The 26203-nt window shown below is 39.8% G+C and overlaps 1 protein-coding gene across 1 annotated transcript in view; it reads left to right on the forward strand.

The window, feature by feature from the left end:
* The window catches only part of cubn (cubilin (intrinsic factor-cobalamin receptor)), a 104551-nt gene that overhangs the window by 6861 nt on the left and 71487 nt on the right, over positions 1-26203 (forward strand). Inside the window, exons 7-23 of the mRNA XM_071527520.1 lie at positions 517-643; positions 1641-1809; positions 3196-3327; positions 3568-3663; positions 4267-4391; positions 8751-8943; positions 9777-9895; positions 10514-10748; positions 14246-14427; positions 15730-15892; positions 18008-18198; positions 18891-19047; positions 20105-20280; positions 21409-21574; positions 23568-23793; positions 24043-24173; positions 25973-26162. Of these exons, the coding sequence (XP_071383621.1) occupies positions 517-643; positions 1641-1809; positions 3196-3327; positions 3568-3663; positions 4267-4391; positions 8751-8943; positions 9777-9895; positions 10514-10748; positions 14246-14427; positions 15730-15892; positions 18008-18198; positions 18891-19047; positions 20105-20280; positions 21409-21574; positions 23568-23793; positions 24043-24173; positions 25973-26162 (2778 nt within the window). The remainder of the gene's footprint in view (positions 1-516; positions 644-1640; positions 1810-3195; positions 3328-3567; positions 3664-4266; positions 4392-8750; positions 8944-9776; positions 9896-10513; positions 10749-14245; positions 14428-15729; positions 15893-18007; positions 18199-18890; positions 19048-20104; positions 20281-21408; positions 21575-23567; positions 23794-24042; positions 24174-25972; positions 26163-26203) is intronic.

A 26203-nucleotide genomic window follows, 5' to 3' on the forward strand; every position in this document is an offset into this window, starting at 1 on the left:
CTATTTACTGTTGTTATAATACGGGTGTGGATGTCTAGATTTCTTGGTGTGAGTGTGTGTGTTTGTTTTTGTCCCTTTATAATTAGGCCTAGTCTAATTGTAACTGTAACCATGTATGTTATTTGTTGCATTTTGTGTTGTATCTTATGTTGTGTATATTTTATGTTGTCTTTTGTCAGGACTCCCTCGAAAAAGAGATGGTACATCTCAAGGGGTTTTATCCTGAAAATAAAAATTTAGTTTGTTACCTTACCAAGTGATTAATAGCATGGTTTCATACTGGAAAAAGTGCAGTTAAAAACCATATTGAATAAGAATATCCATTCCCATCACTGTCCTGTCCTGTATCACATTTATGATGCCTTAATGATAAATCTGTTTGATTTATGAATCATTTTGTATTCTAATAGTGTTCATTGACATCATATCTTGATTTCACACTGCTATAAGCTGTTGTCTCCACCTACCACTGTGATGTTTTAAAGACATTTCTGTGTTTCTGTTTCTGTTCTGCAGTTGTAGCTGTTCTCCAGAGTGGTCCGGCTCCCTCTGTACAGTGCGTTATGATGACTGCAGGATTGGAGGGCAGGACCTGTGTGTACACGGCATGTGTATTGATGCAGACCGGATCATACCTGGACAGGTAACCAGTCACATCTATCCAGCACATGCAAAAAAAATGTCCACACAGCAAAATGTGTTCATTTAACCAATCCAGTCTCCAATCCAGTGTCCTCCCCCTGCTTCTTGTAATTAATGGAGAACAGAGTGGAAAGATGTGCTTGATTGGAATGGAGCAATAGAGTGGAAGATAGTTATCACCGATTGCCTTTAATATCAGATTAGATGTGCCAAAACTGATGACATCAGTTTTTCTTCATTAAGCAAGTGATGTCCTATAGCAGTGGTTCTCAACCATGGTCCATGAAGTCCCAAGAGTCTGCAGGTTTTCATTCCAACCACTTATTACCACATCTGATTTCTCTGAGTAACACACCTTCAACCAGAAGGGAGGAACTGATCAGCTGCTGTAGTGATTGATTGGAATGAAAACCTGCAGACTGTTGCGCGGCATTTGTCATACCAGAAGTGGAAAGACAGGATGACTTGACTCGATGTTACAACTTGGAAGCATTCACGTGTTTCACTGTGGGAACGCCACATCCAAAATAATTTCATTCATGAATCAACCATAGATTAACTGCAGCAGATATTGCTCGCTTTTCGTAAGTAGAGTTGATTGTTTAGTGTGAATATAACTGATAATATAGGATCTCAATCCTAAATCCACCGATCTCGGTGGATTCAGTGCCATGTTTGGCACATGTGTTGACACACTTCTGCAATTTGTCATGCCACATGGGAGATATCAGAGCCTGCAAAAAACTCCCACGTCCTTCTTGTAATTACCACTAGAAGGCTAACGTTAACAGCTTTTCCCAGTCAGCAGGTCGTATTCATGGTAAATCCGAATGGCGTGAATGTGGCATGGGCCCCCGTGGCACATGGTTGAGAATCACTGACCTATAGCATAGCTCAGTATCATTTTCTTTTGCTGTTGTTTCCTCTGTTTGACTGTACTCCATAGTACAACACAGTTTCCATAATGTGACAAATGCTATATTTCCCCCCATAACCAGCCTAAGTACCAGTGTATTTGTGAGAGTGGCTGGGAGGCTCCGGCTGGGAACCCGGCCTGTGTAGCTGATGTTAATGAGTGTAACCTGCCCAACAAGCCTTGTTCCACCAACCCTCCTGTTCCCTGCTACAACACCCAGGGTTCCTTCTACTGCGGAGCCTGTCCTGCAGGTAACAATCAGTTATACAACTAATATAGACACATTATAAAATTTGCAGATGATTCGGTCATAGTTAGCCTGCCGGGAGGGGGGGAAACTAGATCATGGGCTGGTTGTTAATGACTTTGTGTCATGGTGTAAGGAGTCTTTCCTTGAACTGAATGTGTTTAAAACCAAGGACAGGATTATTGATTTTAGGAAGTCAGCAACCATCCTCAAACTCACAGTTATTGAGGGAACTGAGATTGATTTGATATTTGTGTACTGTGTTTGACAATAGGTTGTTTGTGCTTTCAGGCTAATGCAGATGCCATTTCTAAGAAAGTACAACAACGTCTTTACTTCTTGAGAAAAATGAATTCTTTTAATGTGTGCACCAAAATGATGACTCTGTTCTACAGAACTTTTATTGAGTCGGTGCTGTCTTTTTGTATTGTGGCGTGGTTTGGGAACCTGAATCTGGCCAATAAGAATAGGCTTGGTCGGCTTGTCAGAGTGGCCAGTAAAGTTATTGGGGTGAACCAAGCACAGCTCTCCGACCTTTACGATCGGCAGGTCATAAGGAAGGCCCATGCCATATTGGACTGTACTGACCCCCCCCTGCAGAGGGAGTTTGAGCTTCTAACTTCAGGTAGAAGATATAGAGTTCCAAATCAGAGGACTAAAAAATTCAAAGACTCTTTTGTTTGCACTGCAATTAGAAGGCTGAAAGCGCTTAGTACAAATGATTGTACTAAGCACTTTCTTGCACTGTACTGTATTGAATTGTTGGCTCTGTGTTCTGTCTGGTATGTTGTCTTTCATGTTGTATTTTATGATGGATTTAATGTGTTTTTAATACCTGGCTACAACTGAATTTCCCCTACTGGGATAATAAAACATGACTTGACTTGACTTGACTTGACTTGACTTGATAGTCAATGCCCAGACAGATAGGAGCGGACACTGATCGGCCGATTTAATATTTACTTAATATTGACATCAGTTCATATCCACATGTTTTGTTAGTCCTTATAGATCAGCAGTCTGCAACCATCTGCCATTGTGACCCAAGAGTCTGTAGGTTTTGATTCCAAGGTTATAGGTTTCCTCTAAAAAATTTTCTTAACTCACAAATAAACACTAAAGACGCTCTTCTCATAATAACAAGAAAAGATCTCATAGTAACAAGGAAAGATATCATAATGAGAAAGCCTGGCGGACATTTTGTTTTTAATGAATGCAGTACACTTCTTTATGACTCAAACAGTCACAACTGTGAAAGAAAATTCAAGATGTCTATGAACTGTTTGGTCAGTGTACAACCTTGACTCCTCTACGTGTGTCTATGTGTGTGTGGTTAAATGTGGTGTGTTAATAACCAGGGTTTTGTTCCTATAATGTCCATTCTCCTCAGGTTGGCAAGGCAACGGTTACAGTTGTCAGGACGTGGATGAATGTTCGACTAATAACGGCGGCTGCTCCACCACTCCCATGGTGCAATGCCTTAACACCATGGGCTCCTTCCACTGTGGGCCCTGCCCTCCAGGTACGAAACAAGAATAAAACCATGGAGAACAGAGCGATGGCCTCTGTCTTAATTCACATCGCCAACATATTTCCTCCCTCTACTGTATCTGATAAAGCAATGAATAGTATCAAAATACCAATCTGACCAGTAAAACCAGCCAACAACCAAAACAGAGAGCAAAAATCTGACCAGTAAAACCAGCAAACAACCAAATAGACCACAATCTTATTTTGGAGGAAAACTCTTGTTTATCTGCAGGTTATCAGGGAGATGGGAGAACATGCACCCAGGCCAACATCTGTGCTACCAACAATGGAGGCTGTTACCCCCTGGCTACCTGCTCCTCAAGCCCCGGTACACACACACACACACACACACACACAGACACGCTACATTGTCTCCTATCAGGTTTACTGTGGTGTCTTCTGAATCTTTATTCAGACTGTAAATTGCTTTCTTACAACAAGTGAAAAATTATGGCAATGGAAAGAGATAATTTCACTTGTTTAAATGCAACTTCTGCTTTTGAGAATTTTCTTTAGCCAAGTGACATTATCTCAGAACCAGTAGAACGATGCTTTACTTTATCTGCTTTATTTATTGATTTATTGATTGATTTATTGATTTATTGATTTATTACATATATCATATATAACGACTTTTTACCATGGTGAATAAGAGAGATTTAAGAAAGCAACAAACCTTATGCCCCCTTATGTTCAGATATACATAATATAAATAATCCTCACATTTATTTCTGTCTACATAATATAGCCTAATAATCCAACAAGCCAAAACCTGTAGGTTCTGCTGCATACAATGAATTTGCAATGTAATGAGTCTGAGTCTGGCACTTTTCCTCTCTTGTGATCTTTATTGCATATAATCCCCTGTCTCTCTCAGCACATCAGCATTTCTTGAGTAAAACAGGTAATTGTGCTTCCTCCCCACTACCAGGTTCCAGCCTCCCTATATGTACCTGTCCTCCAGGCTACATAGGCAACGGCTATGGACCTACTGGCTGCACACAGAGCAGCAACATCTGTCAGACCAACAACCCCTGTGTCAATGGACAGTGTGTGGTAAGTAGGTGTTACTGTGTGTGTGTAGACATGCATGCGTATTTGTGATGCTTTAATTATTTCTGAGAAACCTACATTTTCCTTATACAGCCGCACACAATAGGCCTGTAACAACGTATTATGTAATAACACTGCATTATGTAATAACTCAACAAAATGTAATACATTTTCACTTCATTATGTAATAACACCCGCATTTTGTAATAATCTGCCGTATTTTGTAATACACAGCCTGAACGCAATATGTAATAAATGTTCCCGCATTTTGTAATAAATTATTACATATTGCGGTGGTTATTTGTCATACACAGTAGCAATTCAAGGTGCTTTACAAAGATTAAAAGATTTATAAGAACAATCAATAAATATATAGTGGTGTAGATAAAAACAAGATTTAAAATAAGTTTAACATTTTTTAAAGAACTCAAATAACTCAATTTAACTAAAAGCATCCATGAACAGTGTGGTTTTGAGTGTGGTTTAATCATTCAGGTACAATCACAGTGAAATGTAATCTCGTCAGTTCTGATTTACATACATTTTGATACTTAATGCACTGTATTATTATATTTTCATCATAAAAAAAGTGCAACTCCCACATTTTGTAATAACCACCGCAATATGTAATAATTTATTACAAAATGTGGGGAAATTTATTACATATTGCGTTCAGGCTGTGTATTACAAAATGCGGCAGACTATTACAAAATGCGGGTGTTATTACATAATGAAGTGAAAATGTATTACATTTTGTCGAGTTATTACATAATGTGGTGTTATTACATAATGTAGTTTTATTACATAATGTGTTGTTACAAGGCCTCCTTCACAAATTATCATTGTAGGCTCTATGGTCGATGGAAAACAATTCTGTATGGTTAAAGACCTAAAATTAGCAATTCTCATTACTAATAATAATAATAATAAACTTTATTTATAAAGCACTTTTCTTAACAATATTACAAAGTGCTTTACAGCAGAAAATAAAACCAGACAAGGCAGATAAAATGAGAATAAGGCCAAAGGGCTTGAGCACCGAGGAAGTAAGAACAATAAAATGAATAAGATCAATGAAGCAGTAGAACAGTATAAAATAAAAACAAAAACATATATCAAACATTTCCAAAGGCTTTCACAAAAAGAAAAGTTTTAAGAAGAGATTTAAAAGAAGCTAGAGAGTTTGTGTGTCTGAGTTCAGTAGGCAGAGAGTTCCATAGAGTGGGGGCTCTGATAGCAAAAGCCCGATCACCCTTTGTCACAAACTGTGACCTGGGAATAACCAGCAGGGCTCCATCCGTGGATCTTAATGGTCGAGAGGGCATATACCAAGTCAATAAATCAGAAATGTATTTCGTAGCAAGGCCATTTAAGGCCTTAAAAGTAAGCAATAAGATTTTAAAATCAATTTGAAAACTAACAGGGAGCCAGTGTAGGGAGGCGAGCACAGGGGTAATGTACTCATGCTTCCTTGTCCCGGTAATGAGACGAGCAGCAACGTTTTGTACCAACTGGAGACGGTGGAGGGAGCCCTGGCTGATACCCGAGTGCATTGCAATAATCAAGCCGAGAATAGATAAAGGCATGTACAACTTTTTGAAGATCAGCAACTGATAAAAATGACCTAATTTTAGAGATTATCCTGAGCTGGAAGAAACATGACTGAACAACATGTTTGACTTGATCATCAAAACAGAGGTTAGCATCAAATATTACCCCTAGATTCCTAGCAGCCTGCGTAGTATTATTTGAGAGATCGCCAAGATTAGCACTAAAAGAGCTGATGGATTTTGGGGGACCGAACAGAATGACCTCAGACTTATCATCATTCAATTTAAGGACATTTTGGGACATCCAGGATTTAATATCAGAGAGGCAAGTTATGAGATTAGCTAGGCTGCTAGGATCTGTGGGTTTTAACGGCAAGTATAACTGAGTGTCATCAGCATAAAGATGGTAGAACACGTCATGATTTTGAATAACCTGGTTAAGAGGCAGCGTGCATATAGAAAATAGAAGGGGGCCAAGAACTGAGCCTTGGGGGACTCCACAACTCAAGGACATTTTGGGACATCCAGGATTTAATATCAGAGAGGCAAGTTATGAGATTAGCTAGGCTGCTAGGATCTGTGGGTTTTAACGACAAGTATAACTGAGTGTCATCAGCATAAAGATGGTAGAACACGTCATGATTTTGAATAACCTGGCCAAGAGGCAGCGTGTATATAGAAAATAGAAGGGGGCCAAGAACTGAGCCTTGGGGGACTCCACAACTCAAGTGGGCCGTCGAGGAAGTACAGTTACCCAGAGCGATAGAGAAAGTTCTGTTGGAGAGGTATGAGCGTAATAAGCTAAGAGCCGAGCCCTTGATGCCGACCCAGGACTCCAGGCGATGTAAGAGGATAGTGTGATCAACTGTGTCGAAGGCGGCACTTAAATCTAAAAGAACTAAAATTGAGCAGTCACCTCTGTCTGCAGATAGTAGTAGGTCATTAGTAACCTTAACTGTCTCGGTACTATGAACTACTCTAAAACCAGACTGGAAACTGTTAAAAACACTATTATTATTCATAAAAGATATCAGTTGGGATGAAATTACTTTCTCCAGAACCTTAGATAAAAAAGACAATTTGGAGATAGGTCTGTAGTTACTTAAGGACAGGGGGTCCAAATTAGGTTTCTTTAGCAGTGGGTGAACTATGGTATGCTTAAAACTGTCTGGAAAAGTACCAGAGGTCAGGGAATTGTTAAAAATTTGTAAAATAACAGGGCTAACAGTGGAAAAGACCTCCTTGAGCAGCTTGGTGGGGACAATATCTAAGATGCAGGAGGATGGGTTCAAGTGGGAGACCGTACTCTCTAATACTGAAATTGTGATGGGTTGGAACTGGGAAAAAGAGGCAGAATTAAGATGGGGAATAGAAAGAATGCAAATGTCAGGCTGGATTTGGGACCTGATATTCTCCACCTTTTGTACAAAATGAGCGAGAAATTTCTCTGGTAGCTCAACATCGGGTGCAGGAGAAGAAGTGGAGGGACCATTAATGACCGAATCAATCCTAATATACTAATACTAATCAATCAGTATAAATCATTAATATTAACACTATGTGGCTATCTGAACACAATTACACCAATGTGTTAATTGTAAACATGTGTTGATCGATCTTATATAAAGACCCGTCAGCAGTGAGACAGCTCTGACACATTGAGAATGGCCTGTTTGCTGCTATTGGATTCATTGATGTGACTTTGCAGATAGAGCACACAAACAGTTAATAATAATAACAATAATAATAATAATAATATGCTTTATTTATATTGCACTTTTCTTAACAATGTTACAAAGTGCTTCACAAAAGGATAAAATACAATAAAACAATAATAATACAATATAAGTGAGTAAAATGAATGAATAAAAAAAAAAAAATCACACAGATATAAAAGCTTTCTTAAAAAAGAATGTTTTAAGAAGAGATTTAAAAGCAGTGACAGATTTAGCAAACCTAATCTCAGCAGGTAACTCGTTCCAGAGTTTGGGGGCCCGGACTGCAAAAGCCTGATAGCCCTTAGTCACCAGCTGGGCTCTGGGAACGACCAGAAAGCCACTATCAGCCAATCTAAGAGGGCGCCCAGGCACATAAGGGGTTAGTAGATCTTTGATATAATTAGGGGCCTGGTCATGTTAAGCCCTGAAGGTCAACAGTCAAATTTTAAAATCAATGAGAAAATGAACGGGAAGCTAGGGAGGCCAGAATTGGGGTTATATAATCTTGTTTTCTTGAACCAAGCATTTTGAACCAATTGAAGGTGAAAGAGGGAAGCCTGAGTAATACCTGTGTAGAGGGCATTACAGAAATCTAAATGAGAAAAAATAAAGGCATGGACAACCTTGTGTAAATCCTCAAAGGATAAGAAGGATCTAATTTTAAAGAAACATGATTGAACAACCTTCTTAACGTGGTCATCAAAACAAAGGCCAGAATCAAATAAAACACCCAAATGTCTTGCAGTTGGCTTAATGTTATGTGATAGTTGTTTTTTTAAAGCCCTTCAGTCATTTTTTGCATGTATCAACAGTGCTTTATTTATCTGCAATAGAAGCCTTAAGTCAACACGGTTGTTATGGAGTTACCATGGATCCAATGTAAAAACAATTGACATTCATTGTTCTTGACACACCAAGAGTAAGAACAAAATCCAGTCCTTGAATCCTACATTGTTTTTGCATCAACACTATTCTCAAGAACAAAAGTAAGAATCATTTAAGAAAAGTTAGGCCCAAAGAATTCTATCCCTACAAAACAACAAATTTGTAAACTCACCACTGCACCACTGTTATCTGCTACGTACCAAACATAGGCCACCAGCGCGGCTCCTGGCTATGTCTGTAACTGTAACTCTGGCTGGGAAGGAGTCAACTGTGACCAGAACATCAACGAATGCTCCAGCAGCCCCTGTCTGAATGGAGGAACCTGCACCGACCTTGCCAACGGATTCACCTGCACCTGCACTGCCCAATGGACTGGCCAACTCTGCCAGACCCCACAGCAAGGTACTGGGGGGAGGCACTGGGAGGATAAGAGGAGGGGCTGCAAAGATGTGGGCAGATTGAGAAGGGGTGGAAAGAGACTGGGAGGTGGACGGGAGGGATTGGGAGGAGGAGGAGGGGACTGGGAGGAGGTTGAGGGACTGGGAGGAGATAAAGGGACCAAGGTTAGGATGTGGAGGGAATGAGGGGAGGCGGTGGAGGGACTGGGAGGAGGTAAAGGGACCAAAGTGAGGACGTTGAGGGACTGAGGGGAAAAGGTGGAGGGACTGGGAGGAGGTATGGAGGGACTGGGAGGAGGTAAAGGGACCAAAGTGAGGACGTGGAGGGACTGAGGGGAAAAGGTGGAGGGACTGGGAGGAGGTATGGAGGGACTGGGAGGAGGTATGGAGGGACTGGGTGGAGGTATGGAGGGACTGGGAGGAAGAGTGACTGGGTGGTGTGGGAATGGGCCGGGAAGAGATAGGGAGGGCCTGGGAGGAAGAGATGGACAAGAAAGGGAGGTATGGAGGAAGGATATTTCATTATTGTTATCTTACAAAATATTTTATCATTCATATTTAATATATATAATCTATATGTTTTTATAAATTTTAAAAATCTACTTGAACATTTTCAATATCTTTACCTCTCTGGGTAAATTGTTGGCCCTGAGGCCCACGAAAGCCACTGAGAACTCAACAAAGTTGTGTCTTCTCATAATATGAGAGCTGCAGATATGTTAATTTGTATGTGTGGCATTTGTAATCTAATTAAAAATAAATAAATAAATAAACCATGATGTCCTTAGGTTTTACTGTATGTGTGTGTGTGTGTGTGTGTGTGTGTGTGTGTTTCAGTGTGTGGAGGCTACCTGACTGGCCCTGCTGGTTCCTTTAGTTATCCCAACACTCCAGGTCATGACGAGTACGACCACCAGGTCAGCTGTGCCTGGGTGATCCGCACTGACCCAGACAAGGTTAGACACCCAGTGTGTGTGTGTGTGAGAGAGAGAGAAGAGTTTCCTTCCAAAAAATGAAAAATGTGACACCTACTCTTATTAAATGATTGCTGGCAATAAAGTAAAATTATTAGCATCATTATTATTATTTGTATTATTGGTTAATAGTTAACTAATGTGTCTGGTAATCATTTACTAATGGTGTTCATGTTAACTAAGGTATTAATTTATACATCATTTAATAGTCATCTTTATAAACTATTAAATAATGTATAAATTAATACCTTAGTTAACATGAACACCATTAGTAAATTACACATTAGTTAACTGTTAATTAAGGGTTAGAACCCTTATTAAGCATTAACTAACCTTTAACTTAGTGACCCTTATTATTATTATTATTATTATTATTATTATTATTATTATCATTATTATTATTATTATTATTATTATTATCATTATTATTATTATCATTATTATTATTATTATTATTATCATTATTATTATTATTATCAGTAGTAGTAGTAGTGGTAGTGGCATTATTAATATCAGCATTATTATTAGAAGCCAGATGTCTGTGTGGTGATGTAGCAGGACAGTAGGAATCCTCTAAACTCTGTGTGCTTTCTCCTCCAGATTCTGCGCATTACCTTCCCTTACTTTAACCTGGAGGCCAGCAGCAACTGCAACTTCGATTTCCTCCAGATCCACGATGGTGACAGTGCCTCTGCCTACATGATAGGAAAATACTGCGGCACAAACAACCCGCAGGAGCTGTACAGCTCCCACAATGCCCTGTACTTCTGGTTCCGCTCTGACCACTCTATCAGTGCTGGTGGCTTCACCGTCACCTGGCAGTCTCAGGACCCAGGTAGGGGTGTGTGTGTGTGTGTGTGTTCTGGTCATTTGAAATTGTATCATCTGTTTTGAGTGTTTGCCTCAGTGAGCGTGGATGCAGATGAACATAATTGGTTGAGTTAAACCTTGTTGGACATTGCCAAAAAAATCTCATTTTTTTCTGGCTAGTTACATTAGACTGAAGCTCAGTGAAAAAGACAAGGCGTAAGAGAGGAGTAGGGAGACCGGGGGCAATTGTAACAGGGGGCAGTTGTAACACAGTCAATTCCTCCAATCAGAAACAAGCTAGAGTGATGACACTTACTGTGCACAGAGGATTCTCTCTCTGCCTGAGGAAAAGAATTAGGATCACTTCACCTCAGGAGAAATTTTCAGTAAAAATCTGATTTTGAGGTATGAAAGTTACTTTTTGGATGTACAGTATTTTTCTTCTGCTGTCTACAGTTTTGTTACCTATGAATTTAAACTTAGATAAGTTTTATCTCTAGGTCATTGGTTAAAAAATAACATGAACAACCTGTTCTAATATAGTAGCTGCTAGCTAGCATACAAGATTTTATCATGGCTGCAAGATCGGGGGCAATTGTAGCAGAGTTGCCCCCAAGCTACATGCCCAAATGTAAGCACCCTGTTTGTCTGTGTTGAGATACTTCTCTATTAGAAGAAAATGAACATAGGCTATTAATTCATTTTTATATGTGTTAAAGCAATATTATATATCAACAGATGTGAATATTACATGTTTCTGCAAAAGCAAAGTTCCTTTCATTGTCAATTAAGCACAGAAATTACCCTTTCATTAACGTATTTGGTTAAAGACTGTTCTTGACTCATCAGCTGATCAATATATTCGAGTGAAATATATTTTTAACTAATTTAAAATAATTAAAATTTTGTTACCACTAGAATAGCTGCCTAGCCTTCTGCAAAAACAGAAATAGGCCTAGACTTTTGCTTTGATTGTATATAATGCCTGACATCTAATAGAATTTGTACCATAAAAAAATCAATCAATCTTAAGTAGCATTACTAGATACTAGCAGTAATGTGATTACTTTGAGGTGTGCTTTTATTTGAGATACAGTGGGTTAATATGACTGTGTTTCAAGTGTTACAATTGCCCCCAACCACCGTTACAATTGCCCCCACCAAGGGGGCAATTGTACTCAGAATACTACTCAGAATACTATGTACTACGTCACCTCTGTGCTCGTGGCATGCTCATACGTCCTCGTGCATGTGCTTGCTAGGGATGCCGCGATCGATCGGCCAGCAATCGGAATCGGGCGATATTCAGTATAAATATGAGATCGGAGAATTCTGATAATGCTTTATAGTCGCCAATTGCAAAAACCGATCAATGACGCAAAACACGTGAGCCAATTCTCAGCGGAGTTGGTGTCATTGTCACATGCTAACTCACCTCAAAACATGTCGGTGGTGTGGATGTTAATTAAAAACACAAATCTTCATGGACAACCAATAACGTCATGCCCGCTACTTCCCCTCATTTAATTCTCTGCTTATTTAATGCATCAATTCATCGAATGCCATATGCGTTTGTTTATATAATGGTCTGCACTCTGCACCGCTGTCCGCGGCGCTGAACTGGACGACGGTCCAGACCCTAGCAGCGGAGAGGCAACTGAAAAGTCTCATGTCTCTCTCTCTTAAGAACATTCACTTATACAAAAACAAAGGCTGAAACGGATATATATCTTCGGAGGGTGTCTCCATTTATTTAACTCGACTCAACAACACGGGCAAGTGGCAACAGTCTGAGTCTTGTGCTTCCGTTGTCGCACTAAATCATGTTGCGCTACCTAGAACGCACATGGTTTTGTTAACGTAATGATCAAGTAAATATTGAGGTAGAAAAAAAGAAAATGTGGATACTTTTTAACCAGGACTCAATTTGATGGATGAAATGTATGTAAAATGGAAACTGTTAGACCTATAATACTGCTGCTATAACAAAACAATGGCCGATCAGTATCGGCAGATATGGCTCATCATATGGCTCAATCGGTGATCAGCGATCTGCGGCAAAAATGTTATCAGGGCATCCCTAGTGCTTGCAAACCATGCGATACGTGTTTTTGTTGTTGCACGGAGACCCACTTTCCTCACTAGTGCTGCTAGTGGCGGGAAACTCTTGTTTATGTTTAACATCACTCACTGCACTTCTATTTCACCATCCTTTGCATAAGTACAAATGCTAGGGATCTCTGCCCAAAAAATAATGCATGAAACATCTGCACTCCTCAATCTAATCTAGAAGATATTTTATGTAAAAAACTATATTATTAGTCAATACTTAGTATGTCAACATTCATCTAACACTTCCCAACTCTTGTCCTCCTGTAGTGAACCCTGGCGCATTGCTGCCATGCTATATTTTTCATTTTTCCCCATGGCGCAGCCGAGGGCATCACAAGCCAAAGATCAGATCAGGCAGTCAGGTACTCAGTCAGTCATTATGTGCTTCGTCAGATGGCCTCTAGAGGGCATCTTTGACGGTGAGATGCAGTGTTTCCCATACAGAGGCACAAAATCAAAAGTTGCTCAGTGTGTAGAAATGGATCTCTAACGATGCATTCACACCAAACGTGAAGCGAATCTTTGCCTCACGATGAAGTAACGCGAGTACACAACCCGCGAATATTCAAGTAACGTTATGCTGGGAAAGCCAGCTGTGCTAACGGTTGCACTAACTGGGGCTAATGCTTGTGCTAATAGTAAAGTACAACCGATAGCTGGAATAAAGTAACAGACACATATTTTCAGAACTTACCAGGTAGTCTAACTTCCTCGCTGACTTTTCTCCAAGCCCTCTCCTTTTTGTTATGGTCTCTGTATGCCAGGAGACTTGTGTCATACAGCTCTGGGAGCCCACAGACAGCTACTATTAGCGTATCCTCCATTTTGTGATTCAACGTCAGGACGTCAGGACGTCAGGAGGATACCCTCCTTCCTGATGAACACATCTTGCGCCATGGGAAAATGACTGGCTTCCTTAAACAACAAGTTTATTCCAGTCCCAGTATTCCGTTTTCTCTTTTGTGGATATATTATATATTATTCTCTCTGCAGTTTGCAGGGCAGGCTGGACTAGTATGACAATACACGTTTTGACCCTTTTGGCTTGCCATAGACTAGACTAAAGTATCTACGCACATGATTGACAGGCAGTAGGTACGCCTCCTTACAGAAAGCTCAACTGATTAGTTGAGGCCTACCTGGAGCAATGACATTTTGGAGAACTTGAAAACAGAGGCAGGGAATATCACAGAGGCCTGACCACCATCTCTGAACATTTGAATTCAAATGTCACCAAATAACACAAAAAAGGTTGCCTACCCCAGCTTTAACTCAACCATTATTATTATTATTTGACATTATTTCTGCCTCTGCATGTTTGTAGAACTAAAACTCCAATCTGCTGCTAAGTTGACCTAGCACTGTTGTTGATCCTGCCCTGATATCTCAACATGCCCCTCCTCCATTAAGTGTGTGGAGGTCAACTAACCGCCCCCTACGGCAACATCAACTCCCCCGGTTACCCTGGTAACTATCCGCCCAGCCGTGACTGCTATTGGATGTTGATGGTGGAGCCCGGCCTACTTATTACCTTCGCATTCGGCACCCTCAGCATAGAGCAGCACCCTGACTGCAACTACGACTTCCTGGAGGTGGGTAGTGATGACCTATGTCCCAGTATTCTTTGCGGGTCATCAAACCCAAAAGAAAATCTGACACAGTGTAAAATTTCAAAATCTGTGATGAATCAGCTAGCTAGTGCAAATATTTTGAAATGAATCAGTGAGTCATAGTTGCTGAAAAACATCTGGACACTTGATTTCTCCCATGTCAGTCCCTCCCACTGATAAAGTGAATATTTGAAATTTTAGATTAGTTTAATTTGGATTAATTTGAAATTATGGTTAGACGGATATATCAGGCCGATGTTGTTCATTATAAACAGGATCAGGTCCAGTCTGTGTTGTCTGATATGACGGATATGTTGCAGTTAGATTCATAATGTATTTATTGTAGGATTACACTGGTTCACAATACTGAATACTTTAATGATTTGCATTAAAATAGTCAAAGATATTAAATATCTGCACAAAATATCTGCAGCTTTAATCTAATAATATCGGTCAAAGCCCATATCGGTCAAACCTTATTTGATATGTCCACCTATGTAACACTGCCTGACATTTCCTTGTGATAGTGCTTCTAGTAGTTTACATATGTCACCATGGCAGCTAGTATTAATTTGTCTGGTATGCATAATCAGTATACAGTATAAATAAATTTTGGTCTTTATTTGTTGAGAAGGGTATAATTTTTATCAATGACATTATTGATACAACAGGTAATATTTAAGAAGAATAATTTTGTAATATATGGAAATGCATGCACACAAATTCAATATAATCAATTAGTTGCTGCAATTCCATTGATTTGGAAAAAGAAGTTGAAGGGGAATAAGGAGAAGTTGACTACAAAGTAGATTACAAAAGATTAAAATATACAGTTTTTCCAAATTAAAGTGCTGGGTATTGAAGAATCTTATTATTGTTGATTTTGTGCAGATGATAGTTAGGATTTATTGTATCTTTTCTGGTTCTGTCCAATAGTAGCATCCCTTTGGATAGAGGTAAAAACAAATGGCTAGAACCAGTATTACAAGATTTGGGCATTTCTGTGCAACCTATTATAATACTCTGAGATCTAAGGGATGGGTGTGATGCAGTTTGTAATCTTCAAATTTTATTAGGGAAGTTTTTTTTTAATTGAAAGGATATATGTAAGTGAACAAGAGAAGTCAATTAGAATACAAATACCTCATATTGATCCTTGGCCCTATACACAGTCCTGTCAATGTTGTAATTGAATATCATTGTGTTTTAAAAAAAAAAAAAAAAAAAGGAAGAGATTTAGTGAAATGCTGTCTGAGTGGCGTCCTGTCTGGTTGTATTTTGCAGATCCGTGATGGTCTTCTACCTCAAGACCCGGTTCTGGGGAAGTACTGCAGTTCTGCGTCCCCTGCTCCACTACAGACCACTGGCCCAGCCGCCTGGATCCACTTCCACTCCGACTTCAGCGTCTCTGACCGAGGCTTCCACATCACGTACACCACATCACCATGTAAGACATAACAAACAGCACATCCACCACCTCACCACTTAACATCCATACGCTGATCAGACAGGAGACTTTTTTCTCCTGCTCAAATACAAAGCTCAGTTGTGAGCGTGCCTAGTAACAGTAAGAGTTCAAATGTCAAAAGGAGCGTTACATCATTTTCAATGCGATATAACTATCTAATTAGTGTTAGCTAGCTAACCAGTATGGAAGAGGATTAGGGCCACATGTGAAAAATTTATTTGAGTTCTGAGTTTAATGTCAGAATTCTGAGAATAAAGTCAGAATTTTGAGAAAAAAAACTCAGAATTCTGAGTTCTGAGAATAAACTCAGAATTCTGACTTTAAAGTCAGAATTCTGACTTTATTCTCAGAATTCTGAGTTTATAAGGAACATAAGGAAGGATTATAAGGAAGTAGTGCTGAATAGAATTAAATAAACCATGAGCATCGGAGAATAAGAAGAACAGTGGTGGCTGGATTTTTTTCTTGCCAGTGCTACGGTGGTGCTAGACTAGTCAGCGAGGGTGCTTTGGTATTTCTAGGACTATGAACATGCAAGACCAACACGGACACGTAGTATTAGATTATTATTATACAAGCCTATTGTAAACACTTCACACAAAGAGTAATTTTTGCACAAGCATCACCATTCCCTAAGGGATCAATAGTGCAACATAAATGAACCACAAAGAAAACCAGTAAGGCCTACAACACAATCCAGAACCTCACACCGGTAGGATACCCACAGAACCACCAAGCAACAGACAAAATACGCAACAAATGACACATTTACTATTTATCAACCCACTTTCAGTCCAAACAACACATCAATAACCATGCATCACATAAATTAACCAGCCTTGGCTAAGGCCTGTAAACATATATGCAACTGCCTTTCCCATTTAGAAAATCCCCCAAACCCATAGCAACTGATGGAAGTCTTTACGAAGGACTGTAACCTAAAGCAGTGTTTAACAATCCACTCATTTTATTCTTATGGTGCTCATTGCTTTATGTTATTGTACTTATGTTGTTCATCTATTTAATCCAAAATAGACAAACAACATAGTGGAGGTCTCTGAGGATTGGAGTGATGTGGTACCGGGAGGAGGTGGATGTCAGGAGACGACCCGCAGAATTTTGTACTTGCAGTTTGTTGAGGAGATGGGAGGGGAGGTCAGCCAGGACCGCATTACAATAATCCAAACTTTAAGTGATGAAGGCATGGATTAGACATTCCGCATAAGCAAATTTGAGGTATGGGCAGATCCGGGCTGTGTTTCGGAGGTGAAAAAAGGCCAGCTGTCTGGTTTTGTGTAAGTAGGGTCCAAATAAAAGTGCAGAATCCAGGATGACTCCAAGGTACTTTACTTGCAGGGAAGGTGGGACTGTCAATGGAGAGGCAGAGGTTGCGGGCTGTATTGGATGTGGACTTGTAGCCGATGAGGATTATTTCAGTTTTGTCTGAGTTTACTTTGAAAAAGCTGCTGTGCATCCAGGATTTGATATTCTGCAAATAGTTGTTGAGTGTGTAGGGGAAAAATGAGTCTCACCCTTGTGGGTCAAAATGAATGAGCAAAGGTTCAAGAGTCTTCCATGGATTCTTTATTCCGATTTGCATGGTTCAGTTCAGTGTTACAGATAAGCGTATAACAAAGAAGTGGCAAAGAAGTGAAGCTCAATACACTCGCTTTTATACACTAGAGTAAACAAAAACATAAATCTCGGCCAAAAATAAAGCCAAACCCACAGTTCAGATTTCTTGACTCAAAGCCAAAACCCTCACCTAATATGGGACACACGGAAACATACGTATGAATAGCATAAACTATTATTCACCTATAAGAACACTCAAAATCATTTCATAACCATATATAGCACACGTGCACGCATACATGCACTGATTACCTCACCATGGTATGGAGAGAAAAAAAGACTCTACTCTGAGAACAAAGAACAGAGTGTGTTATTCATATAAAAAAAACACAGTATTCATTTTATTTCTTACAAGTGTGTTAAAATTCACAGTCCGAGTCACAGGGAAAGTTATCCTTGCTATATCCATTGAGCTAAACAGGAAGTGGAACCCCTCACCCTGGTATCTGTGTCCTATAGCTGACCCTGGCTGTGGTGGTACCTACACTGACAGCGAGGGCATCATCATCTCCCCCAACTGGCCCAACAACTACGCCCACAACCGCCAGTGTATCTACCTGATCCGGCTGCCGGCGGGCGAGGTGGTGTCCCTCAACTTCACCCACATGGCCCTGGAGACCCACAGCAGCTGCGTCTTCGACTACGTGGAGGTAAGATCACTGGGACTCTATTTATGAATCGTACATATGAAAAGATTTCTTTCTTAAATTGGGCCTACGAACGATTTCATGAAAAACAATGTACCTTTCAGCAGCACCGTCACACTCAGCATTTTTTCACTTGCTTGACACTAAAGTCACAAGCAATTTGAAATGCACTTATGGTCAAACTCACTCAAGATATTTATTCTTTCTAGGCTTTATGCTGAATATAAAAAAATGTATATTTTTTAAAGCTGCACAGGCAAGATTATCATCCTAAATCACAAAGAGCATCCCATCCCCACTCATTGAGACATCGTAGATTCACCCTATTTGCCCCAAACAAATTCTGGTGTCGGTATGGTCACTGGTGGCTCTAACCCTCCACATTGGTCTCCTCCTTGTTCTTTTTCTCTTATATCTCCTGCTCATGTACTCCTCTTTCCTCTTCATTCTCCCTCTCTTTCATCCCCATCCTGTCTACTCTTCCATCTCCTCCACCCGCTCTTGCTCCATCTATTTTTTGTTCTTCCCCTCCTGCCTCTTCCTTCTCCTCCTCTGCCTGCTCCTCCTGCCCCTTCTCTTTCTCCCGCTACTCCTCCTCCTCCTCCTCCCACTCCTGCTCCTCCTCCTCATCCTTCTCCTCCACATCGTTCCTCTCCTCCTGCTACTACTCCTTCTCCTCCTCCCCCTCCTCCCAGGTTCGTGATGGCAGTATGGAGACTGATCCTCTGATAGGAAAATACTGTGGGAGCTCCCTGCCAGCTCCCATCCTCTCCTCCTCCAACTTCCTCTGGATTCGCTTCAAGTCTGACAGCTCAGTCAGTCGGGCTGGCTTCAGGGCCGTGTACACCGTCGGTGAGATACCACACACAGACACACACACGCATGCACACACATGTGATTCCAGTCCCTGTAAATTTAGCTTAGCATAATAATAATAACTAGGACTGCAAGCAGTCATGGATGGGGCCGGCAGATGTAGCGTAAGAGGAAAAAGAAAGTTACAACAAAGAAAGTACATTTACTCAGCATGACCCAGTGCTTGAACTCACAACCTTTGACACTAAGGGCAAGTCACAAACTTGCTGAGCTATCTGAGAAGTCACTTGGCAATATGCGGCTTTACACTATGACTGAGGCAACCACCAGGGTGCATAAGATCTGTTTATCCATATTAAGGCAGATTTCAAACTAGTGTCAAATATTCAGTTTTCAAGATAAAATTCTGAGAATGTGTGTACTTTATCTAGACAACACGAGATGTCTGTAATTTATTTTTTTTAATTTTAGTATTGAATGCTCCATACGTGAAAAACTGATGTTTAAAGATGCTCTATTTTCTATTGACAACAATGGTTTCCATAAGGACAGAATTTCTTCTTACCCTACCTTTTTTACCCTTCATTTTTGTGTGCAGTTTCCAAATGGCTGCAGTTGTGGCTCAAACTTTCACCCTTCCTCCTTGGCCTTAGCATCATATAGACATTACAGTCAAAGTTCCAATAAAGTGTTTCCACTCACAGTTCACGTAGCCCTTCTGAATAAAAGTCCCTCGGCAATATACCAAAACCCATGAGAGAGAAGTGTGCACGATACTTTGCGGGTTACTTGTTTGTATTTATTTATTAATTTTTTTTTAGTTCAGTTTTTTGGAATAATGTCCTCTTGAATGGACTGACTGTTCAATAATAAAGTTTTTTTCATCATCATGTAGTTTTGCAATTCAATTTAATTGAAAAGCATTTACAAAAGCAAATTGATTTCATTTATGCAATGGTACAAAACAGATTGGCAAATAAATGAACAAATACCAGCATGTGGTATTCCATATTGGGTAATTGGCCCAGTGTTTCCTGAATGTATGGGCATTCCATCCGGCCACAGTCTAACCATTTATCCTCCTTCTCCCCAGGCTGTGGAGGTACTTTCTCGGGGGTGGGGCAGATCCGCTCACCCTACCACCCCAATGCCTACCCCCACAACAAGGAGTGTGAGTGGGTCATCAACCAGCCAGAGGGCTATGTGGTCACCCTCAACTTCCTGTCCTTCGACATCGAGGGAGGCTCCTGTCGCTACGACTTTGTCGAGGTATATATAGAGAAGGGCTGCACGATAAAGCAATTCATACAATCAAGTGGTTGCATCCACAAGTGCAACTGCATTTTCCAAAATGCAAAGGAATTCTTCAAAACATGGTGTTGTGGTTTTGACGCAATCCATTGTCTACACCAGTGATTCTCAACCTGTTTCATATTAAGAAAAGGTGACAATTACATTAGGCACACGGACCCCCATTTGATGTGATTTTGTCTCTCGGACCAGAATCTGGGATATTGTTATTGTTAGATATGATTTTGTCCAGAATCCCATAACTTTGTAGGTAGAGAGAACAGTGAAACTATGACCAAAACAGTCATTCTTCTACATTCTCTAATTGTGTTAACTTCTTGTAAATGAAATAATGGTGAAGTTTAACAATTCATCAATTTGCTGGGGACCCACTGGAACCCCCTCAAGGACCCCTAAAATCTCAATTCAGCCCAATTACTGGATCAAAACATCAAAATAGCCTACAAAATGAAAGCTAATGATGTCGGAGAATACAAAGCAGTGGCAGACAATACAAAGACAACTTTTGTGCTTCTCGTTTACTTTCCTAACAAATTCAGCGCAAAATAATACAGTTAATCACAGCAAATTTGTGCCCCAGACCAACCCAGCGTAACGTAATGTAATGTAATGTAAGGAATAAACAGAACAAGAACTGATTAATTAGCATGAGCAGCCACATCAACAACAGTCACCATGGCTGAACAGACAAATAAGAGGGCACAGCCTACAGAAACTCAAACAGAAAAATCAAAAGAAAATCCAAGAAAAAAGACATGATAGTACCAGCCACACTGTTTGACTGACAAGTGATCTCTTGGAGGTGTAGTGCAAAAACACCACAGCCATGACCGCTTAACACCAAAGATGGCAACAAAACTAACAAAAGAAAAAAACAGTTACCACTTTAAATAAATTTAAGGCAATGCAATTAGATGATGTTTTAGGTTGCGTTTTTGTTGATCTTTTTTGACTAACACTGTACTTAAAGTCAGTTTTGGTGGAATTCTTCTTAGTTTTAGTTAGTCGCACTACAGACAGTTCTTATCCTATATAATGTCATATTTTTCTTTGTTTCCTTCTTCTCATCTTCCCACCCTCCTCCAGGTCAGGGATGGCTCCACGTCCAGCTCTCCTCTGCTGGGGACCTACTGTGGTGTCCAGATTCCATCCAGGCTCCAGTCTACCCAAAAATCCATGTACATCCGTTTCAAGACCGACTCCTCTGTTAGCAACCAAGGCTTCACTGCAGCCTACGGCTCTGCCATGGAGGGTAAGAGTATTACTGAAGTTTATCAAGAGCTCCAGACTCTGACTGGCTTCCTTTTAGGCAACTTAAAAACAAGTGTACTTGTCTGGAAGGTCAAGTCAGAATTTTACCACAGATAATCAAAATTATTCCAGAGAAATTTTGGAAAACCATTAAGTCATTGTCTACAATTATAACTCAACTCACCTCAACTTTATTTATATAGCACCTTTCATACAAGCATGCAGGCCAAAGTGCTTCACATAGCAAAATTACAACAATAAAACAATAAAATGTTAAAAAATCAATATATAAGAGTCAATAAAATAAAATAAAAATACAATAAAATAAACACCAGGGATAAAAAATAAAGTAAAAACAAATGATTAGAACTTAAAAACTAAGGCTATAACATTAAATTAAAAAGCCAGATTAAAAAGATAGGTCTTTAATTTCCTTTTAAATATTATATTAAATAGATTAAATAAATTAAATTATAACTCCCTGAAGTACCCTCATGTGTGTTCAAGGATTCTACTGCTGTATATAATAAGATTGAAATGTTGAATTGTTTAAATGAGCACTTTATAGCCTGTGGATCTTTGTTTGATTCTATTTCCTCTACCTCTCCTGTGCAGTTGCATGTTGATAAATCCCCAAGCAATGCTCAGTGTTAAAGATCTGGACCCCAAAAAGTCTGCTGGTCCAGATTCTTTTAATGTTTTAAATGTTGCTCATTTGTTTAGATTATCTTCTTCCTTTGTTAAAAGAGGGACATCCACTGTCACAATAATTACAGACCTATTTCTACATTATCTATGCAGCCAAAATACTAGAATCAATGGTTATTGAGCAACTCAAGGAATTTCTATACATTTCTTTATTTCTATATATATATAAATAATACTTTATCACTTTATCACCTGGACCTGAATTTCCCCAAGGGGATCAAAAAAGTCTTATCTTATCTTATCTTATCTTGTCTTATCTTATCTTATCTTATTTTTACCAATCAGGTTAGGGTTAGGGTTTAGTGACACAGCAGTCAGGAGTGATGTTATTGTTGCCCTAGACAATAATACATATTACATACCTTTTTTAGTCTTTGCTTAGTATAGGACTCTTAACTTCTTAACTCAAGCAGTGTGGTGGTTTGTAACCTACCTTTCTGATAGAGTCCAGTGCACTCAATTTGATGGTTTACATTAAAACGTGCTGCCTGTTACTTAATGAGTGCTCCACGGCTCTGTTCTTGGCCCTCTTCTATTCATGTTAATAATCTAGGCAAAATGTTTCAAATGCTAATCTTAATCTATATCCTGATTACATGTTAATTTACTGTTGTGCTGCTAAAATCACTGAAACCTTTCAAAACCTCCAAGCTGCTTTTATTACTGTATAACCAACCCTATTTTATTTGAAACTTGTCAATGCTGAAAAACCAAATTCTAGATTGTTTACAAACTTGAATTTGAATTATTAAATTATATTTAGATATCTTAATTGGTGACTGCATTCTCAATAAGGCTGGGTATTGGCAAGGACCTCATGATACGATACGATGCGATACATGGGTCACGATACAATTGTATCACGATACATTGCGATACAATACATATTGCAATACATTGCAATACTCTACATAATTTACTGAAAATGTAAAAATAGAGCTGAAAATACAACTTGCTGTGTACCACCTGGGTAGTCTAATATGTACATCACATTATATTGATAACTCAGCAGACAAATTGAGTCAAAGCTATTTAATTCAAAGGGATTTGAGGGAAATTTAAGGACATTTTAAATCCATTTAAAACATGAATAATTTTTTTTAATGTATCGATACGAGGGGCTGGAAAATCGATACAGTATCATGGAAAAAAGTATTGCAATACTCAGCTGTATCGATTTTTTTGCACAGCACCTAATTCTCAAGCTACTTGCATGGTTTCTAAAAGTATTCCAGTCGAAAGTTGGCGAAAGTGTCCCGTTCATCCCTGTGGTTTCCCCGCGCCAGGCTGTGGTGACACCCTGAACACTCCATCGGGCAGCATCTCCAGCCCTGGCCACCCCACCAGCTATCCCCATGGCGCCAACTGTACCTGGTACATCAACGTTGCCCCCGGTAACCTGATCCGGCTGTCCTTTGACTCCTTCAACCTGGAGTACCACACCAATTGTAACTTTGACTACCTGGAGGTCTACGACAACGGCACTGTGCAGACCGGAACCAAGATCGGCAGGTACACAACACTATTAGTCAGCATGGTACTTCGCCTACATGCAGATATTTGTTTGCCTAGTCCATAGATAAACCTCTTGAAACTCAACAATTTTGATTACCTTTTAGTAAGTACTTTCCCATACTAACAAGAGATGCTATTCCCCTCTCCATTGCTATTTATAGTACAGTTTTTCCCCTGACCAAGACCAATTCCTCTACATTTATAGTACTTGGTGCGTAAAGTGATTGTGATTCTGTGTGTGTACAGGTATTGTGGGCGTTCTGTGCCTCCATCTATCACCAGCACTGACAGCCTGCTGACCCTGCTGTTTGTGTCTGACTCCAGTCTATCCACTGAGGGATTCTCTGCCAGTTATGTATCCATCAATGCCACCACAGGTACACTCACCTTCACCAACCGTACAGTCCTGATACTGATAGAATGAACAGAGATCGTCCAAGTCAATGGCAATTAGGGTTGGGGTTAATTAAAAAAATCTCAACTTTCAAAATGTCCCTCTATGACGTTTCCTTGACACACATTCTTACATACAGTACTGTGCAAAAGTCTTAGGCACATGTCAAAAAAAAAAAAATCTATAAAGCGAAGATGCTTTCAAAAATAACGAAATGAAAAGTTTCTAAATATCCAAAAATTTACTAGAAAGAGCAGTCTACTGACACACTAAGAAAACAAATATATCTAAAACAAAAATTTATATAAAAAATCTATGGTGCCTAAGATTTTTGCACAGTACTGTACATACCAGTGTTGTTAGATTGCAAGGAAATATAAGTTATATTTACTTCCTTCAGTTGATGGCTTGTTAGCCTTAGACCCCCAAAATACACTGGCTCATCATAACTGTTATGAACAATAATGATCCTGCTACCATGAACCCGGCTGTTGATTGAAATAGCATTATAGATTATATAACTGTGAAATGTAAAACAGGTTGACTGAGTGGGTATGAGCGGTTCTCATTCAATTCTTTCCATACAACTTTTCAGCAAACAAGTTCTGTGAGAAGACTGGTGTTTTCACCTCTGTGTGTCCAGTATGTATTTACTTGGCTTACCATCATCTCAAAACCACCATGGCGATTTGGTTAAAGAGCCAACAATTTGGTGTATCCATTTAGCAAAAAAAGATTTAAATGAGAACTTCTCATAACCACACATTCATTCCATATTCATTCCATTCCAGGTTGATGGATTAAGTTACCTATGTCTGTAGAGTCAGTGGACTTCCTCTCCTCTGTGCTTAGTTTTCCCATTTCCTTAGACTGGGTTGGGGTGTTGAGGGATCAAGAGGTGTCCAGAAAGTGCGGGGTTCTCAAATTGTGGTGAACAGTTTCATTTCACTGTAATTTATTTGACTAGAAGTTATCCCAAGAGAACATATGACTATTGTGGTCATAGGATTCACTGTCTGTTATCTCCCACATGCATTGTAGACCATTCTACAATTCAGTACTCAATGAACAACTAAAATATTCTCATATGGGTTCCTTGGACTAAATCTGATCAAATAGGAGTCTGTGGTCTAATGTGTGTTTATGTGGTTTAATGTGTGCGTATCTGGGCGTCCATGACATGAACATTTTAGAAAACCACTGGGCTACGGATTGTAGCCCTGCTGGCCCCCTAAATTCAGCATGATATGGTATTGAGAGTCTGGACATAAAGGCAAGGCTGTACAGGGAGCCCTGTAGTGGAGAATCAGCCACATGATTGCATAATTGTGGGACGGACTGTAGGGAGGGAAAGCCAAATGTTGGTAAATTGTGAGTGTGGCTTGTAAATTTGGCAGCTGTACCATCCGCTTTGGCAGGTAACCAACCATCATTCAGAGGTCCTATTCTGCTCTAAAAAGCTAGCTGGATGGTATAATACAGAATGTGGCTGGTGAATATTAGGAGGAACCATCCATTGTGGCGTGTGGACAAAAAAAATTGTTTCCTGCCCTGATTGATAATCTTGACCTGGCAGTCTGGCCCACCAATCCAGTTATCCTGGGAAACACTATTCATTTACAACTCTATAAGCCTTGTGACCTTTTAGAGACTATGTAGATGTTATACAAGACTCAGAGGGAGTTCAACGAGGATCAGGATACTTTTCATCTTGTTAAAAGACTGACCCAGACAGTTTGTACAGGTCCATGTCCTCATCTTAACCTCTCTCTCTCTCTCCAGACTGTGGTGAGACCTTCACCTCCCCCACAGGGTCCTTCAGTTCGCCCAACTACCCCAGCTACTACCCCACCAACAGAGAGTGCATCTTCAAGATCATTGTTCAGGTCAACATGCAGATCATGCTCAACTTTACCGACTTTGACCTGGAGGGCTCCCCTCCCTCGTGCAGCTATGACTATGTGGAGATCAGGTGAGGATGGAATTAAGGTTTGAGCAGAGCGAATGCACATG

Source organism: Centroberyx affinis, unplaced genomic scaffold, assembly GCF_046629955.1.
Source record: "Centroberyx affinis isolate AG114_WGS23_722 - 3 ecotype Tasmania unplaced genomic scaffold, CSIRO-AGI_Caff_v1 ptg000113l_1, whole genome shotgun sequence".
NCBI classification, from domain to species: Eukaryota; Metazoa; Chordata; class Actinopteri; order Beryciformes; family Berycidae; genus Centroberyx; species Centroberyx affinis.